Genomic DNA, 20,912 nt, shown 5'->3' on the forward strand with positions numbered 1-20,912 from the left:
TAGGTGGCGGTTTGGTTTTATAGAACAAGAAAGAGAAAAAAAATAAATAGTGAAGATGGTTATGAGTCGAATTAAGGATGGTGTTTGGTTTTGATTGAAAAGGGAAACGAATTCATTTATAAAGGTGATGGTCGTTTATGGTTCTCGTGAGGTTGAAGATAGTTGCATTGGACATTATTCAAGAAGAAAGGAAAAGAAAACGAGGTATTGTAATATGTAAGGATATACACAATTTGATGTGTTTGTGGTGGTAGTCACGAAAATGTAGAGGATGGAAGTAGGTTTGACAAATATGATGATGATTGTGGTGATCAAAGTAAGGTTGGGTTTGTTTTGATGGTTCATGGTGATGATATAATGGAGTGAGTTAACCAAATTTACATATCAATGTGATTGTTTATTAATCCAAGTAGTCGACAGATTATATTCGATCATACAAGAAGATAGATATTAAAATAAAAGGCGATTTGGATTGCTAACAGAATTTGGTTTCTTCTGATTTGGATTTCAACAATTAAAAGTAACGAGTACCAATCATGAACAGCAATTAACTTAGTTAATTGTGATGCTTAACAATTACGTGCTGTATCAATATCATGTATATATCTGTACGCAATGTAACTATATTTATTTGTTTATCTCTTATATATTTATTATTTGTTATATATTTATACATACTGTATTTTATATATTCATCTATCTGTATTTCCTGTATTTACTTTTATGTATAGACTGAAGTTTATATATGTATATGTATCTTTGTATATCTGATTATTTTTCAGTATTTATATATCTGCAGTTATATATTTATTTGTATTCCTCTTATATTTGTATATTTATATTTATAGATTATAGTTAATCATTTAATAAATAGTATAATAATAATACTCTTAATATTTTAACTATTAATAATACAAGTATAATAATAATATTATTACTAATCATAAAAATGATATTAATAATATTCTTAATGATAATAATAATTAATTTGTGTTATTTTCTAGTAACTATAATAATGATAATAATAATAATTTATAATTTCAATAATATTGATAATACTGATATTAATCATAACAACTAGAATTAAAATTTCACTATTAGATATATTAGTAATGATATTAACGATGATAACATAATAATGATACTATAACAAATCAATGTATCAAATTTCATATTATAATTTTTATTAATATTTATAGTACCAATATGGATATTAATAATAATAATGAATGTAATAATATAACAACTATAATTCAACTTGGAATTACATTTAATTTATTAATTATGTAATAATTATATATGATATGATAATATTTATTGAATATTTAATATTTTTATATTTCATATGTTTTACAATATAATAGTTATAAATAAAAATCATATATATATATATATATATATATATATATATATATATATATATATATATATATATATATATATATATATATATATATATTCATATATAGATTTATATCATATCATATATATATTTATAACACTTGTTCGTGAATCGTCGGAAATAGTCAAAGGTCAATTGAATATATGAACATTGTTCCAAAATTTTCTAGACTCAACATTACATACTTTGCTTATCGTATCAAAATCATTTAAAGATTAAGTTTAAATTTAGTTGGAAATTCCCGGGTCATCACACCACTTCCGGATTACAGCGAATACGGTGGTTTGGTGGAAGATTCCAAATGTGTTTGATAAGATTATCTAGTAGAAAATGATGACTACTTCTATCTCGTAGTTCTTTGTTCATTCGCATATGCAGTTCAAGATGTTCTCAAATGTCTAATTGTGGGGGACGACGCGTAGTCGGGTAATCTTCTTCAAACCAACAAAATGCACGCCCATTGTCTTCAGTTATCATATTGTGTAAGAGCACACAAGTATACATAATACTTTGAATTTTGCTTATATAGAATTGTCTTGCCGGATTTTTAATAATTGCAAATCGACATTGTAGTATACCGAAAGTTTGTTCAATATCTTTTCTTGCGGACTCTTTGAATCTTTTAAATTTCTTTGCCTTTGGATCTATGGTACTTTTAAAAGATTTCACTAGCGTTGCCCATTCAGGATAAATTCCATCGATCAAATAATACCCTTTATTAAATTGCAACCCATTCATGGTATAGTTACACGGAGGTTGCTGATCTTGTAATAATTCGTTAAATAAATCCAACTGATTTAGTACGTTTATGTCGTTGTTTGATCCAGTTGGACCAAAAAAGGAATGCCAAATCCATGATCATACAAGGCCACTGTCTCTAACATAATGGTTGGGTAACCATAATCACCCGGTGTATATTACCCTTTCCAAGCAACTGGACAATTTCTTCAACCCCAATGCATACAAACGATACTTCCTAGCATACCCGGAAAACCATATATTTCTTCATGTTTAGAAATTAAACGTTGAACATCGTGTGCATTTAGCTTTCTCATATACTCGGCCGAATATAAGTGTAACACACTTGTAAAAGTTTTTCAAACATTTATAAGATGTTGATTCACCCATATGTAAATATTCGTCAAATAAATCGGGAGCAACACCGTACGCTAATTGTCTTATAGCGGACGAACATTTTTGAAATACATTAAAACCATATAAACCAGTTGCATCGTGTTTTTGTTGAAAATAAGTAATGTAATCGGGAATACGTTGTTGATTAAAGTTGATTATACCTCGGCATATACGGATAAACAAAGACTTGCTCATACGGAAGTGTCTCCGGAACTTATCAAGCTGGAAAGTGGGTGTGCCAGAAAAATAATTGTTGTACAATTGTTTAGCCTTTCCTTCTCGATCTCGTGAAAAATGTATTATAGGAGCTTTAGGTATAGATACAACTTCGTTGTCGGCTTCATCTTCTTCTAAAAAATCGATAGCATCAAGTGCTTGAAGTGGATTATATGCATTTGCAATAGCTAGCGTCTCTTCATAATTTTCATCATCTCGATCCATCATCGAACAAAATTATATTTTTTTAAAACTTTGAGTGGTACTTTGAAGTATTAAAATTATGGAAAGGGTAGTAGTATATATAGGCAAATATATTGTAATTGAAAAAAGCTAGTTAACGACTAGTTTTTTAGAAAATTTTTTTTTTTTTTTTTTTTTTGAAAATTGCCAAATTCAACGTCTTGCAAAATGTCAAACTTGGGCGTAATCATTAGCAGCCAACCAACGGCGCCCTTAAGCACCTTTACTAGCAAAGACGCCGTTCAACGGTGGTGGGGAAGAAACCCCAACGGTGGCCCCGTTGCTAGCGATCCTAATCTCTAAAGTTTGTTTAAAACTTTATTTGGAATAGAGGTGCACATGAGCGAGTCGAATTCAAGCTTAACTAGGTTCAATCTCTGCTCCTTTAAAAATTACAAAGATTTAGTTCGAGCTAGATGCGTTTGATATTATATAAGTTTGAGTTCGTCTAGAAGCCGAATCATTTGATTATTACATAATATTATGTTTGTTACTATTATTTAAGTTTAAATTTGATTTGATTACGATAGTTTTTACTTATAGTGTAGTTTTTAACCACGTATAATAAGATTTACTTAAGATCTAGTTATTATTATATAATTACGCATGTTTATAATATACAGTTATTCCAGTAAAACTATAGCAATAATCTTTATAGTTTACATGAAATTATATCAACCTTCATTATCTCTTGTAAGTTATATCGATCGTCCCTTATATTTCAAGAATTGCACCGATAGTCCTAGCTTACTTAAAAATGTACATTGATGGTCCATGACTTAGGGTGTGTTTGATAAAATTAAATGATTAAGCGATGAATGGTACAAAATCTGAATGATTCAAAGTTTTTGAATGAAGTTGCTTTTTAATGTGAATGACCTCTTTGATAATCTTTTTAAACGAATAATGTAAATGATGTAAAATTACCTTATTAATCTTTGACTTGACTAAAAACTACAATATATAGTTGTTTAAGAAGTGTTCTTAAAATAATTTAAATAGAATATTACATAAAATTTAGGTGCTTAATGATTAAGAGATAAATCCAGCTCTGAATGCTGGACCATTCAACACAATTTGTCATTTAGAGGTTAGAGGCAAAAACACTAAACTTTAAATAGTTTAGTATTCAACTCTAAACCATAATTAAGAGGTAAACAAACATACACTTACTTAGTATTCGAGATATTAAGAGGGGCGATCAACACACATTATAAGTAAATCACGGACCATAAGATACACTTTTATGTAAGTTAAAGACTATTAGTGTAATTATATAATTTAACAACGATTGATGTAATTAAATGAAATTCACATACACTAATTGTACGATATTTCAAATGATAATGACGATTGTTGTAATATCATGTATACGTTCTATTGATAATATCAAGAATGTGTCAACAAGAATAACGAATGATTTAAATACTACAGTAGTTAATCATTTAAAATTAAACAAGTAAACATACATCGATACGAAGTCTAAATACGCGTTTGTCAAAACTCAACGCATTTTTTATGCGTATACCATGAGAGAAAACAACACGACAATCTACTTGCTCCATTAACAATTCATATATAATAATCATACACATATAAACATATTCCTTTTGACCAAGAACTATTGATTAAGAATGGCAATGAACAATATACAAAAACGATATATAGGTAAATAAATATGTACATATTTATTATTTATTATTATAATATATAAGAAAGAATACAATATGCATGTATATTTATATAGAGCTCCATCACACCAGAAAGTTATAGCAAACAGAATAAGAAAGAAAAAAAAAAAGCAACATGAAGAAGCAAATGCTATGTTTGTTGTTCCTTTGTTTCTTTGTTGTTAAATCATATGGTCAACTTAGACAAAATTTCTACCAATCTACTTGCCCAAATGTCGAATCAATCGTAAAAGCAGCCGTCACCAAGAAATTCCAGCAAACATTCGTCACTATTCCAGGCACTCTTCGCCTCTTCTTTCACGACTGTTTTGTTCGGGTTTGTCTCCTTTCTCCAATCATCAGAGCGTAAATTAAATAAATAATCTGTTATTATGATGATTAAATTACTTGATGAATGTAATGTATAGGGATGTGATGCTTCGATTTTTCTGTTAGGGTTGGTGTCATTTTCACATATTCACTTGCACCTTTTGTTTACCAAAACGACAATAAATACGTATTAACTTAATTAATATTTATGTTACACTTATATAATACAGGGTTGTGATGCTTCAGTTATCCTAGCAAATGCAAACGCCGAAAAAGACCATCCTGATGACCTGTCCCTTGCTGGAGACGGGTTCGATACAGTGATCAAAGCAAAGGCTGCACTTGACTCCAATCCTAGTTGCCAGAACAAAGTTTCTTGTGCTGATATTTTGGCTCTTGCCACTAGAGACGTCATTGGCTTGGTACCTGCATCACTTTTGAACAATCTTTAATTTTTAATATGTTTATAAATATAATAACGTCATTTTTTATTTTATTTGTTTGTTTGTTTAAAATAAATAGGCAGGTGGACCATCGTACAGCGTCGAATTGGGAAGACGAGATGGAAGAATTTCGACAAAAGCTAGTGTTCAACATAGTCTTCCACAACCGACTTTTAACTTGAACCAACTTAATACCATGTTTGCTAAGTTTAATCTAACTCAAACTGATATGATCGCACTTTCTGGTAAATATTTATCACAACACAGTATATAATACATATGAATTTTTCTAACAACAACCCTCGGAGTTAATGAAAGCGTTGTATATAGCATATAAGTTTATGAATTGTACAACACTTTATGCACGTTAAAGACAGTCCTTAAGGGTGACTTAGAAAAATCCTATATTATATACATATAAGTTTAACTTATGTTGTATTTAATTGTATTATTACAGGTGCACATACACTTGGATTCTCTCATTGTAGCAGATTCGCACCGCGTCTCTATGGGAAGAACGGAATTGACCCAACACTAAACAAACAATACGCGCAACAACTGAAGCAAATGTGTCCTCAAAATGTGGACCCCCAAATTGCGATCAACATGGACCCTACAACCCCACAAACGTTCGACAATGCGTATTACCAAAACCTCCAACAAGGGAAGGGTTTGTTTAGCTCTGACCAAGTCTTATTTACAGATAGTCGTTCAAAGGCGACAGTTAACCTATTTGCGACTAGCCAAACCGCATTCAACCAAGCTTTTGTGACCGCTATTACTAAGCTTGGCCGAGTTGGGGTTTTGACAGGGAACAAGGGGGAGATCAGACGCGATTGCACAAGGACTAATTAATAAGCAAGGAGTATACTTGCATTTGTTATTGATTGAATTTTAACTTGTAAATTTCGATTTTTTTAATAAATAGCTACAACTGTCACATGCTTGTAGCTTTTGAAGAACATATATTATGCTGGCTTGTTTTGAGTTATAAGTACTATGCAAAATTTGTTCTTGGTATCATATGAAAAATGTAAGTTGATTTTTTTGTTGTTCTATATTTATGAAAATAATATGAAAAATAAAAGGGTTTTAGGAATTTCTTTTGAAATATGAAATATGATTTTCGAAAAAAGTGGTGATATTTACACCATTCAAAATGAAAATTCATCAAATATATGTATTTTTGGGTAAAGGGGAATTACCCAGAGAATTTTTATTAATAACTCAGAAGATAACCGTTAAGCACACAAAAGCGTAGAGAGGCAAGCCACACGACACTCACCCAGCACAAGGCCACAACCAAAAACACGAGCACGCAGGCACACACAAAAAATTTAAAACAACATTAAGGTATTTTATAAGCATCCTTAAACACCCTAAGTTGCGCTGTCTTCTTCCAGTTAATCGATAAGAGCTTCAAACGAACCGTGAAATAAATTACCGAAACTCTTTCTTAAACAAATGAGCGTTCTTCTCATGCCAAATGGAATATCCCGATGCGCCAAATAACAATATTGAAGTAATATTTGCGGCAGTTCGGTTAAGAAGCCATAAGCAGGCACAGTCCACAAAATAATTCCAAGCTGTTGTAGTGTTAAAAAATATTCCAAATATTCATTATAGTATTCTTGACAGTCAACCTACATGTTTTGTGACGACCCGGAAATTTTCGACCAAATTTAAACTTAATCTTTATATGATTTAATGTTTCCGACACGATAAGCAAAGTCTTTAATATTGAGTCTCAAAAGTTTTGGAATTATATTAAACACTCTTTTGACTGCGCTCGACGATTCACAAACATTTATGTGTATACAGATATGTATATAATATATAGTTATATTAACTGAAAATGTTAACAAAGTATTAGATGTACAATACTTTACATGAACGTATTTGTTTCAATATATTTATCGACGGAATTACAATATGATATCAAATGATTGAGTTATCAAGATTCATTATGATTACGAGTCTCTGTTGTGAGGTCCACTGTGATTTAAGAAATCTGTCCGTTTTAACAACATTCGGAAAATGGTAAAGTGATCTACAGGTAGGAATAAAGTGCCAAATAACGAATGTTAGATAAGAGTTAGTGGAAATTCCTATTTGATTTTTAATTTATGCTTTACAATTTTTCCCCGTGACTTGAATAAGATAATTATTTTAAGTTTCATATTATTTAATGAAAAGGTGAAATTATGAAATGTAGAAAACCTAGAAGATGAATATCGACAAGTTAAGTAAATCGATGTGTCATATAATTTCATGTACTTAACTATCCATTGGACCTTACCAGACAATTTACGAACGATTGTTTGTAAATAAATATGTATATATATAAATGTAAGTATATATATAATAATTTAAAATTATAAAATATAATGTAAACATTAAAATTAAATATGCGAATTAAGATACAAAATAATTATGTTGTAATTTAAAAATGAATCTATATATAAATATATATGATTTCTATGTATAAAGATTATTATATGTATATTGTAATAGTGCATAAATATTCAATTATATAAAGTATGGTATAATTGATAAATTATGATATTAATATATTAAATGTAAGTTCAAGTTAAAAATATAGTTGTTATAATAATAATAGTATTGTTACTTTCATTATTATTATCAATATTAATATTAATATTAAAATCAGTATTATTGATATATATATATATATATATATATATATATATATATATATATATATATATATATATATATGAATTTTGATATATATAAATTGTTATAGTATTATTATTACTAATATTATTGTATTATTATAATTAGTATTATTATTATTATTATTAATATTATTGTTATAAATTTTATAATTATTATTATTATTATTATTATCATTAATAATAATAATATTATTATTACTAGTATATTATTATAAAATTTTATTATTATTATTTATAATATTAAGAGTATTATTATTATAGTTATAATTATTAATGAGATTGATTATAATCTATAAATATAGATATATATATATATATATATATATATATATATATATATATATATATATATATATATATATATATATATATATATATATATATATATATATATATATATATATATATATTACGAATCAAATTATATCACTTTCAACTTTATAATTTTTCTTCTCTTCTGTACGACCTGTGATGCATTTGATTCAATCAATCCCTTAATTTCTGCTACAATCATTCAATCACCTATATCATTCACTTATAAATTCCTTGCTGAGTAATTGGGAAATTAAAAATCGAAAATGGAATTAAAATTGAAGAGAAGCTGAACCGTTCTCTGTTCTTAATCCTTTTTAGCAAAATTTCAAATTCAAACGATTTATTGAAATCCATAAATGTCACTGTGTTAGGAATCAACCATTTGAACTATCTGTAAGTTTTCAGACTCTAATTCATTCGATTAATTTCAAATTTCGAAGTCAAAGTTGAAAACCAAAAAGTTAACTGTTTCTTCATAATTTAAGTTCGTGAATTGTATGTAATTTCTGGTAAAATTGATGATTTCAGAAGTTTAAGTGAACGATTTATAACCTATTTCATATTATAATTACAACCTAAAAGTGTTTAGAATTTAAAATCATGAATTGAGTTCTTCATTTTTTTTTAAAACGAGTTCTGCTGTTTAAATTACTTATTTATTTCCCGTTAAATCGATTCAGTGAACAAATGGTTGATTTCGTTTCATTTTCTCATTTTAATTCAAACTTTAAACTTATTATTTTGATTAATAAAGGGTCCCTGGTCGATTTAAGAATGAAGAAGATGAAGAAATAGGAATATAGAAAATATGAGTTATATATATTTAAACCGTGAGTAAATTCAAGAAACACGGAACAGAGTAATGGTTTAGGGTGTTTGCAAGTATTCGAGAGGCCGCGGGTTCGAGCCTGGCGGGTGGCATTTTTTTCGATTGATTTGAGGTAGTTTCCATTTTTAAATTATTATTATTGTTATTATTATAATTATTATTATTATTATTATTATTATTATTATTATTATTATTATTATTATTAGTCATCATTTATTATTATTATTATTATTATTATTATTATTATTATTATTATTATTATTATTATTATTATTATTATTATGATCATTGTTATTGTTAATTAAGTATTGTTAATATTATGTTAAACATTATTATTACTAGGATCAAAAATATAATTATTATTATCATTAATACAATTGTTATTATTGTTAGTATTAGTAACATTATTATTACTATTATTATTATTATTATTATTATTATTATTATTATTATTATTATTATTATTATTATTATTATTATTATTATTGTTATTATCATTTTTACTACTATTATTATTATTATTATTATTATTATTATTACAACTATATTATTATTAAAAGAATCATTATTAGATAAACTATCATTTTATTATTATTAAAAAAAAACATTCTTTTAGTAAAATTATCATTATTATTAAAGTTATTATCTTTATTAAAATTATCATTTTTTTAAAAAAAATAACATTTTTATTACTATTATTACTATCAATATTATTATTATCCTTAATCTAGTATATTTACAATTATTAATATAACAAATAAATGATCTTTATGTAAAAATATATTTAATACACATAACTTAACTATATTAATATTTTTATTTATTTAAAATATATAAAATGAATACATTTAATTAAATAATAAAATATATATAAGTTATTAATATAAAAAAATTATATCACTAATAATAATATATATATTTGTTTGATTACGATTATATGTGTTAATATATATACAAATAATATAGGTTCGTGAATCCGAGGCCAACCCTACACTTGTTCAACGCCGTCATATGTATTTTTACTATAAAATACAGTATTGTGAGTTTCATTTGCTCCCTTTTAAATACTTTTTGCAATATATATTTTTGAGACTGAGAATACATGCGCTGCTTTTATAAATGTTTTATGAAATAGACACAAGTAATCGAAACTACATTCTATGGTTGGATTATCGAATCGAATATCACCATTTTTAGTCTGCCAATCTAAGAAATAGGGAACAGAAACCCTAATTGACGCGAATCCTAAATATAGATCTATTGGGCCTAACAAACCCCATCTGGGTTACGGATGCTTTAGTACTTCGATTTTATCATGTCCGATGAGAGTCCCGGAATGATGGGCATATTCTAGACGCGTTTTGTTAATGTCGATTACCAGGTGTTCACCATATGAATTATTTTTATCTCTATGCAGTTTGTGCGAAATGCCTGCTATGAGATGATGTTTATGAAAAATGAAAATAGAAATCTTGTGGTCTATTAAAGTTATGGAAATGATTGATTACGATAAACTAATGAACTCACCAACCTTTTGGTTGACACTTTAAAGCATGTTTATTCTCAGGTATGAAAGAAATCTTCCGCTGTGCATTTGCTCATTTTAGAGATATTACTTGGAGTCATTCATGACATATTTCAAAAGACGTTGCATTCGAGTCGTTGAGTTCAACAAGATTATTATTAAGTCATTGATAGTTTGATATATTATGAAATGGTATGCATGCCTGTCAACTTTCGATGTAATGAAAGTTTGTCTTTTAAAAACGAATGCAATGTTTGTAAAATGTATCATTTAGAGGTCAAATACCTCGCAATGTAATCATATGTTATTGTATTCGTCCTTATGGATTAGGACGGGTCGCTTCAGGTTTGACAAAGCAATTGTCACAAAATCATAGTCAACAAACCATTTGTAACCAAGACTGTTTGACTAGCTGTATTGAGGTAATTTAGCAACATTGAGGTTGTGAGTTCGAGCCTGGTGGACGACTATTTGTAATTGCGTGTGTGTTTTCCATTTCAGAGAGAGAAAAAAAGCGTTTTTTAGTTTTGGATTGTCCTGTACCACAACTATAAAATGGGCCCGGTGAAAATGTAAAATAAACATATGTAAAACAAGTATATAAGAGCTTTTTGGAAAATGTTCCAAGAGTGATAGTTGAAGATGTGCAAATCCTATATTTTTGAATGGATAAATGTAAGGATGAAATTGAAGAAGTGGGATCAGTTGGTGAATGATCCAAAGTTAGTGGGTATGAAACATGGTAGTGCAAAATGGGTAGCAGTTAAAGAACAGAAGGCTGACATGATGTAGCTCTCTTTCGTGAACGGCGGTTATGAATCACTGACGGGGTCGAACGCGATGTCGACACCCACCCACTGATCATTTCTTTGGTACAAATCATTATAATCCTACAGCCCCTCAGGAGGAAACCCAAACGAAGAATCCATACCGGCATCGTGTGTAGTAAAACCCCCTCAGGTGAGGCCCGAACGCAAGACGTACGCAACCTCCGAGGCCCATGAAATGGGCGGGTAATAACAAGGGAAATTTTGCAGCGAGTGGGATTCGAACACTGACCTCGCATATGGGAAGACAAGTCACTACCTTACACCAACTCCTTGTTGTTGACATGGTGTAGCTCTCTGGTTGGGTTGAGTTCTGATGTGGACTGCATTGGGTCAGTAGAGGATGGAAACGGGTCAAGTAGTTTACATTTGGAGATATCATTTAAGATTAAGGCAAGTTGGAACAAAATGCTGCATTGGGTCAGTAAAAATGAACCCAACCCGTTAGGTCCCATAGGTATCTAACCCACCTCCTATTCTAACAGTAACACTCAGGCCAGGTGCAAAAAATGAGAACGGGAATCATCCCCAACCACCATAGCCATAACCGTAACCGCCTATTAGTGGTGGTGCAATTTGTGGATTAATGTAAACTAGTCCTAAGACCATACAAATAAACATCATATTATTAACAAGTTCATGATTCATAACTCGTAACTTATAATGTCTAATTGAATTGATATAATGACTGACCTTGAATTATTGATTCTTGGCGAAGATGAACGAGTGGCTGACTTTAGCTGCGAAGGCTGGATCAATTGAACCATGTGTCAAGACTCCAGCTGCCATTGTCTCTAAAGCAAGCTATGCTAGTTGATAGTTTTCATTATCTTTGTATATAATGAAAGATTATCCACATACTAAACTAAAGTATAAAAGTCCAAATTTTGGAAGACATTTAATCTGGCATATCCGATCATTGTTTACTGTTATCGCAGACAAAACTAGCTTTTTCTACTCCATATGTTCTATATATAAAGTGACCAGTCCAAAATTATCTTAGTGAAACAGTCCCAAAAAAAAAAAAACCTAAGAAACAAACTGATGTGAAGTACCTGAAGAAATCTTTAGTAGAATTACAAGATAGAACATAGAAGGGTGTTGATGAAGGTTTGGTGAGATGAAGGCATGAAGCTATGGATATGGTGATGGTTTCAGTTAATTCTTGCACAAGAATGACAAATTTTGTGGGTTTAAAGTTTCATGCTTTTGGTTTCAAACTTTCAATATGTTTTCACATAATTGAAAACTACAGGCTTATCTACCATATGTCCTATGAGTACTGATATTAGTCATTAGGGTACAACATATACAAGACGTCGTCTGTTAAATAAGTATTGACTAGAAAACAATGGGAAATAAAGATACTAGAAGATAAAGATCTTGCACGTAAAACTTGTAGATTACAAGCACCAATTTCACCATTGGTTTTGTTCATTTCATTACATTGATTCATTCAAACAAAGGGGTACGGGTACAAAACAGTGTCAAGGGGGGAGAAAAGAAACTACATTACAGAAAAAAAGGATCAACTTTGCTTCACTTCTAACGAGTACAAAGCGACCAAACACTTTTATGAGTAATATTCAAGAAATTCACAATATAACACAAATTATAAAGACTCGAGGCTGCATTGCAGCACATAGCATGTCTTCCCATGGTAGTAACATGGTCTTCTAGTACGCCTCGATTTGGTAATAAATTAAAAGGTAAAAAAAAAAAAAAAAAATCGACCCATTTCCCTTATCAAAAGTTTCTCATACTGTATAATGTTGTTGAATTGTGTCGATGTCTAGCCCCTTCAGTTTCACAACTGACTCAACGTGACCCTTGAGTGTAAGTACCTCCCGAAGCCTATACAAACAATCCAACAAATTTGTCAATAACTTCTAAATTATGATATCAAAAAAAACAAACTTGAAATGTAAACTGAGCTGTATGATATTTGATATAGAATACCTTGCAACTTCAGCACGTCTTTTGGCCTGTTCAGCAATTTCCGAAAGTTCTCTATAGCTACTCTTCTCATTGAAGAGATTTGATGTATCGGGTGCTTGAAGCCCATGTAGAGTCCTCTGAGCATGAGCCCACTGGGCCTCTCTCTCCCCTCTTCCAAAATCTTGCTTTGTTGTGAATGCAGTCTGTACCAATACACAATCCAAAATATGTTAAAGCTTCAAATTTAGAAGGTTAAACCAATAGAAAAACAGTATAAAATATCTAAGTAATGAAGAATACCCTGTTATCAATCATGCTGAGCCAGGCCTTTCCACTAAGGATATATCGAATGGCAAACTTCATAACATCGAGAGGGAAATAGAATACAATGCTGTAAAGCCAGATAACACCAGCCCATTTCCACCCGATACCCTTGATTCTTGCAAATTCCCAGTTTGCGTATACTGCAATCAATGTTGCTACCTGAAATATATAATCAAATATAAGTTTTAAAATATGAAATATTTTACTAAGATCTTGTGTGTTAACAAGATGACTAAAAATTACCAATTGTGCAGCTAAGAAAGCACCCATCAGTAAGAACCCAGGACGTTCTACAAACGACCAGCTGCGAGACCGGGTGACAAAGATAAGAGCCTGGCTTACAATACTGACTTGCAAATATAAAGCAGCCATCATCTCGTATTCAGCGTGTACACTGTGCCTCAGAGATTTCACATGAAACTTTTCCTGCAAAGCCCAAAACCACAACAATCACTAACATGAAGGATGGTTTTAATAATTTTGCATTCACGAGCATAAGTTGTTATATCTTACCGAGAAAAAGTCGGTATCTTTCATGATATAGAAGAAGATAACTGTCATTAAAGCTAAGTAGCCTCCGAGCACAACACCGGTGGCAAATATTTCTTTTAGTTTCCAGCTATCAGGTAATGGAGATGGCTTCACTCTATCCTTTGATATTGTCATGATAGTTCCTTCAACACAAAATAAAAAAATCAGTAACAAAATTCAGATTAAATAAGTATATGTGAGATAATAACATAACATTACACAAGAAAAGATAAAACGGTTCGGGTTTCCACCCAAAAACGCGTGTGTGCGTGGAAAATGATCAGGTGGGTGGTTTCTATCCCCGTCAGTGATTCTAAACCCAGCTATCCAAAAAAAAAAAAAATAAATAACTCACCGTCATTAAGAATTGCAATGATAAGAACCATGAAGGGAGAAAAGTCAAACTTCCATATCAAAGCGATGAACATGAATCCAAACACAATACGAATGGTGATTGAAACTGCATAGATCTGATGAAAAAGAAATAATCATATAGTTGGTAACAGTTTTGACTAACGAAATGTTGTAATTGAAAATGGAAAAGAGGACTAACTGTGTAATTTTTCATTCTTTGGAAAATAGCTCTGCTGGTAAGAACAGCACTAATAATAACACTAAGACCGGGTTCAGTAAGCACGATGTCGGAAGCACCTCTTGCGGCATCGGTTGCATCAGCAACCGCAATTCCAATATCGGCTTTCTTTAAAGCAGGGGCATCGTTCACACCATCTCCAGTCATCCCACAAATATGCTTCCTTTCTTGTAGTTTCTTCACAATTTCATACTTATGCTCTTTTCATTATTAACAAATAACATGTATATGTTTAGTACTTAATTAAACAAATAATATAAAATAAAAAAAAATGATGACATTTTTGAATGAAGAAGTAACTACTCACCGGGGAAAACTCCGGCAAATCCATCGGCCTTCTCGATCAACTCGTCAACAGGTAGCGCTGCAATCGATTCATCCTTGTGTCCACCGAGTAAAGATGAAGATGGGTACATGTTTGTTCCCATACCAAGCCTTCTTCCCGTTTCCTTAGCGATGGCAAGTTGATCACCTATACCATAAATATTTTATCAGTATTAATTTTAAAAATACAAACATAGAATACAATAATGATATGATTGTTGTATGTAATTACCAGTAATCATCTTGACATTTACACCGAGATTGAGAGCTCTTCGGATGGTTTCAGCGCTGTCATGTCTCGGTGGATCAAAGAGGGACAACAACCCAACGAATTCCCATGGACCACCGGCGCTATCCTTTGACTTTTGTGGTACTTCCTACAAGACCGAATAAATCGAAACCATTAATAAACAGAAGTGTCTTACTCATACGTTAGAAGTAGACCAATACAAACCTGTCTTGCAACACCCAAAGATCGCAGACCACGTTCTGCGAATTTATCAATCATTGCGTGAACTTTCTTCTTTTGGTCTTCTTTGCACCCACAAAGGGTCAAAATCTGTTCTGGTGCACCTTTGCTAGCTCTAAACCAGTTTCCGCTTCCATCAATGTAAGTCATGGCAGTCCTCTTATCAACAGGGTTAAACGGGAAGAAATGAACCTCTCTAACGCCAGCTCGTGCCTAAAAAAAAACACAACAGAATAAGCAAATTTCGTATTACAAATGTAAAAACAGGGTAAAATGGGTCAAATGTATACCTCTTTGGGGTCAGCAAGGGTACCAACAATAGCGGCATCAATAGCATCTTGGTTTTCGGTCCTAGAAGCTCGTGCAGCGTAAAGCAAAACCTGTTCCTTATCCAAACCTTTAGCGAAAACTTCGATTAAATTCTTATCAACCGAAAGTTTGTTAAGTGTCAAAGTTCCGGTCTTGTCACTACAAAGAACATCCATTCCCGCCATTTCTTCGATTGCAGTCATTCTCTTTGTAATAGCACCTTGTTGCGAAAGCCTGTGGGAGCCAATAGCCATGGTAACCGAAAGAACAGTAGGCATAGCAATTGGAATTCCTCCAATAAGCAACACCAAAAGATTGTCGATTCCTTTTCTATACGGTCGGTGTTGGATCGGGTACATGACGATAATCTCGACAACCATTCCAACAGCAATCGAGCAGATGCAGAAGTTTCCGATGGCTGTTAGAACCTTTTGGAAGTGACCAACTTGGTTTGTGCTATCCACAAGATGCGCAGCCTTTCCAAAAAAGGTGTGGACCCCAGTTGCAATGACAACTGCTTCAAGTTCACCTTGCTTGCAGGTTGAACCAGAGAACACCTCGTCGTATGGGTTCTTGGTGACTGGGAGAGATTCACCAGTAAGGGCAGATTGGTCAATCTTTAAAGCATCACCTTCAAGAAGACGCGCGTCAGCTGGTACAATATCACCAAGTTTGATACTTATAATATCTCCAGGAACCAATATGGCAGCCTCTTGTTCACTCCATCGACCGTCCCTCAGAACCTGCAATAAAAAAATCACCATGAGATTAAAAATATAATAATACTGTTTATGATTACTTGAAAGTGTTGTTTGTTTTTTAAGATATTTTTGTTTAAAGATCTGTAAACCACATCAAGATGTGGTTTGAAGATCAGTAGGTTGAACATCAGAGATTGTTTGTTACTGTGTCTGCAGCAGCAGTGAGAAGCATAATTTTAAGTCTGCAGACTCAGACAAAAGAAGATGCTAATTTATCTTATGTCTTCGAAAAAACAAACAGGCGCAAACATAAGACCTAATGAGGTCTGTACAATGAAAAACAAACAACACCGAAGCTTTATAAATGGAACGGTAGAAATAATACTTTAGTTTTAGGTGCGAGACCAGCCATAAGGGCAGCAGCAGCATTTCCGGCATTGTTTTCTTCGATGAAACTGATAGTGGAGTTGATAACGAGCAAACAAACGATACCAACAAAATCTTGCCAATCTGGTGCCTTGCCGCCGCCATTGGCCAACGCAATAGCCATAACGGCTGCAGCTTCCATGACCCATGAGAGAGGATTCCACATAAACCCGAGAAACTTGAGAAATTTGCTTTCCTGTAATCATCAAAACATAAACATATACTTAAGTTAGCCATTTAGATGTCAAGTTATATGCATGGTGTTACATGGATTGTAATTATTATCAAGCATATATTACCTTCTTCTCCTCCAACTTGTTAGGTCCGAAAATTTCAAGCCTTTGGTTTCCTTCATCGGAGCTCAGACCTTCACGGTTACATTTCAACTGCTCAAACACCTCTTCAATAGGTACTTTTTCCTGTACCATACACATGCATAATTCATAAGTTACATTGAATTATATCACTATTAAAATATAAAGAAAAAAGGTAACAATTAACAAAATTACAAGTTTCTTGGCAGCTTATTCCATCAATGTGAGAAACAAGATTAGCAATTTTTACTAGAAACAATAGATAATTAATAAACATAAATAAATAAATTTACCTGTGTGGTACCTGATATTTGGGATGTTAACAAATTTATCTTACGTCATTTATTAATTAGTTATCTTCAATAGTTATGTGTGTACGTAATTAATTTATGGTTACAATGTCTATAGCAGTTGGTTATTGAATGGAAAGTTTTAGAAAAAGATTTACTACCACTTTTTCCAAAATAATAATCGGTAAAAAAGGTTTAAAATATATAATCAAAGTTGTTTACCTTATTTAATCATACGATTATGAAAAAAAAACTTGGATAGCTGAATATAACAATGATTTTAATTATGAGAAGTTACGTGTCAAGATCAGGTGCACGGCAATTTTCGACGATTTTAAAATGTAAATAATATAGGAAACAGCAGAAGATGATGTATGTTTGAATAACACAAGTTGACTTTGCCACCTTCACGGAAAAAAAAAAAAAGAGGGTTGGACCCACACACGACTAAGGTGCCAATCTCTATTATGTTTATTTATTATTTTCTTTGAAAATATCAACCAATCAATAACGGCACGGATATCAATAAGAGAAAAAGTCCAAAAAGGTTATGTGATTGCAACGATTCCCCACGAGAAAGCAGTTAGTCCATCGCAAATATAAGTGAGCATGGTATAACCAACTACTTTATCCCTTTTTATTATGGTGTATAACAGAACCATGAATTTCATAATTTAAAATTAATAAAGTTAATACAAGAGAGATATATCTGAAGTTCATGGTATCATGTTTGTTTGTGTAAAAATCACATTTGTGTTGAGACAGAGATTTAATTAGGTATGAACATAATAAACAAACATATATGCCAAGAATACTTAAAAGTAAACTTCAACTCAAAAATTTCAGAGATGGTGTATTTGAATTACTATATTATGTTTTGATTTTATTACATTATATATATATATATATATATATATATATATATATATATATATATATATATATATATAATTTATTACTATTACTATTACTATTACTAGTTACTAGTAGTAATAATAGTAAAACCTTAATAGCTACCTTTTTACTGCGTTATTAGACTATATTTAATTTAACGTTTCAAGGTATTGGACAACCTCATATCCCTTTACTTTATAAAGAGTACTCCGTATATGCCAAGAAACAGTAAGCAAGCAAAACAATAAATGATGAAAATACCCTTTGTTAATATAATAATATAGTGAATAGTAAAAATGTATTCTCTATTGATATATATCAAATGAATTTAACATATAACATGAATTAAACAAAATACTACGTAAAATACTAAATACAAAAAAACTGCGTCAGATTCCATTATTCAGAGCTGCTAATAAAAGTGGAAAAATAAATTTAAATTAAAATTTCAATATAGACAGGTAAATTTTCGGGTACCACGGAGTACTCTATCAACCTATGGCTCCTGTCTGACTCTTTTCCCACTATCATTTATATTATTTTCAATAATTTATTTCTTTTGCTCCATCTGGAAAAAATTACGGAGTATTGAGTTTTCCGGAATTAACTAATTATCAACATCTTTTTTAAAATAAAGATATGCATTTTAAGTTAATTACATTGAAGCTATACCAAACCTCATTTTATGTGGTGACATGAAACAAGAGATTCTAAAAGCTAAATCATGTACCTTATGCACGGAATTTGTACCTTAGAAAATTTGAGTGTCTCTAGAAAAAAAGAAATTTAGAAAATTTTAGTGTCTCTAGAAAAAAAGAAATTGTACTGAAGGCATTAACGGATGTACTTTCACATTTTAACTACTCCAGGTCAACTTTCAATAAGTGAAGATAATGACCCCAAGAGGTTCAAAGAACCCTCAAAATTTGTAAAATGAATTCCTTAAAATTAGACATTTGACTAATGAATTTTCAGAGGATTAAATTATGTATTATTTGATGTTCAAAAAAAAAATTATGTATTACTCCGTATAAACAATAACTCCTTTATAAAATCCCTAAATTATAGCGAGAATAATGACGAATTAAGCGTAAACTGACATCTATATATATTCTGTCCTAATTCTATGATAAAGATAATAAATATTAATATTAATATTAATACTTGTCCGGATAATAAAACTATTAAACTATGTACATCGATCCAAGCGGACGGAACTTAAATGTTTCATATAATAACACAAAACAAACAAAATGATGAGGAAATACAGTATAAATATATATAATTACATTTAATCACTGAACAGATAGTAATTAATTGTCGATTAGCATTCATTTTATTTTAATATACAGAGCACATAGACGGTGACAGTGCTTTTATCGATCTGTAATTTTGCATGATAACAATAATCAATTAAAGAAAATAACCGGCAAAACAGGTTGAGTGTTTATAAAGGAAAGCATAACATGCTTCGTAATACAGTACTACTGTATAATAATATTATTAAATTATAAGATGATTGATATTGATATGAAAACCAAAATAAAAGCTAAAATCAGATCTATAAGTGAAGAAAGTAATACCAGATCGACGGTTTCATTTTTGATTCCTTCGAGACTAAAGGCATTTTCAACGCCCATTATTAAGACTCCGATAAGTTACTAGTTAAAGAGCAGGTAGCGGACACAATTTCGATTTTATAAATAGAGAGTGGTTACTGGAAACATGAATGAGATGCTCCTGATTCAATAAATGGTGTTTGATTAATTTGTTTGCAAACTCCAGAGAGAAAATGTATATATATATAGCTATGAAGAGAGAGGGGGAGTGAGATGCGTGTGTGTTTATGTGAGGGGGAGGTCACCTGATTAAGCCCATAGAAGTGTCTTTTTTGTTAATTATAATCACTCCGTAATTTGAAGGGTTTACTATATTGACTTTTAATTTTTTTTTTTTAAACTTTAATTTTAAATATTTTTATTTATGATACATAATACTTGATGAAATTTATCAATTAAAACACATTTAAAGTTCAATTTTATTAATCTAATTTGCATTAAATATTACGTATATACTATGAAGAAAATATATAAAATCAAAATTGAAAAAATATGATGGTCAAAAATCCAGGCGGATATTTTTAATGGTACGAATGCCAGTGTCATTT

The 20,912-nt window shown here is 30.8% G+C and overlaps 2 protein-coding genes across 2 annotated transcripts; one reads left to right on the forward strand and one right to left on the reverse strand.

Annotated features, from left to right (window-relative positions):
• Positions 1-4,801: 4,801 nt before the first annotated feature.
• Positions 4,802-6,293, forward strand: LOC139904087 (peroxidase 16-like). Its single transcript, XM_071886023.1, has 4 exons — positions 4,802-5,002; positions 5,226-5,417; positions 5,518-5,683; positions 5,896-6,293. Exons 1-4 carry the CDS (start codon positions 4,802-4,804, stop codon positions 6,291-6,293), a joined length of 957 nt encoding a protein of 318 aa, XP_071742124.1.
• A 6,723-nt stretch (positions 6,294-13,016) lies between these two features.
• On the reverse strand, positions 13,017-20,577 carry LOC139839819 (plasma membrane ATPase 4-like). The gene is made up of 14 exons (XM_071829983.1): positions 20,329-20,577; positions 17,547-17,666; positions 17,207-17,443; positions 16,102-16,863; positions 15,797-16,024; positions 15,575-15,719; positions 15,326-15,490; positions 14,980-15,218; positions 14,782-14,896; positions 14,409-14,569; positions 14,139-14,321; positions 13,872-14,054; positions 13,593-13,774; positions 13,017-13,487 (listed from the first exon to the last, which is right to left on the reverse strand). Exons 1-14 carry the CDS (start codon positions 20,383-20,385, stop codon positions 13,391-13,393), a joined length of 2,874 nt encoding a protein of 957 aa, XP_071686084.1. The 5' UTR covers positions 20,386-20,577; the 3' UTR covers positions 13,017-13,390.
• Positions 20,578-20,912: the final 335 nt, after the last annotated feature.

This window comes from Rutidosis leptorrhynchoides, chromosome 4 (assembly GCF_046630445.1).
Source record: "Rutidosis leptorrhynchoides isolate AG116_Rl617_1_P2 chromosome 4, CSIRO_AGI_Rlap_v1, whole genome shotgun sequence".
Lineage (NCBI taxonomy): Eukaryota > Viridiplantae > Streptophyta > Magnoliopsida > Asterales > Asteraceae > Rutidosis > Rutidosis leptorrhynchoides.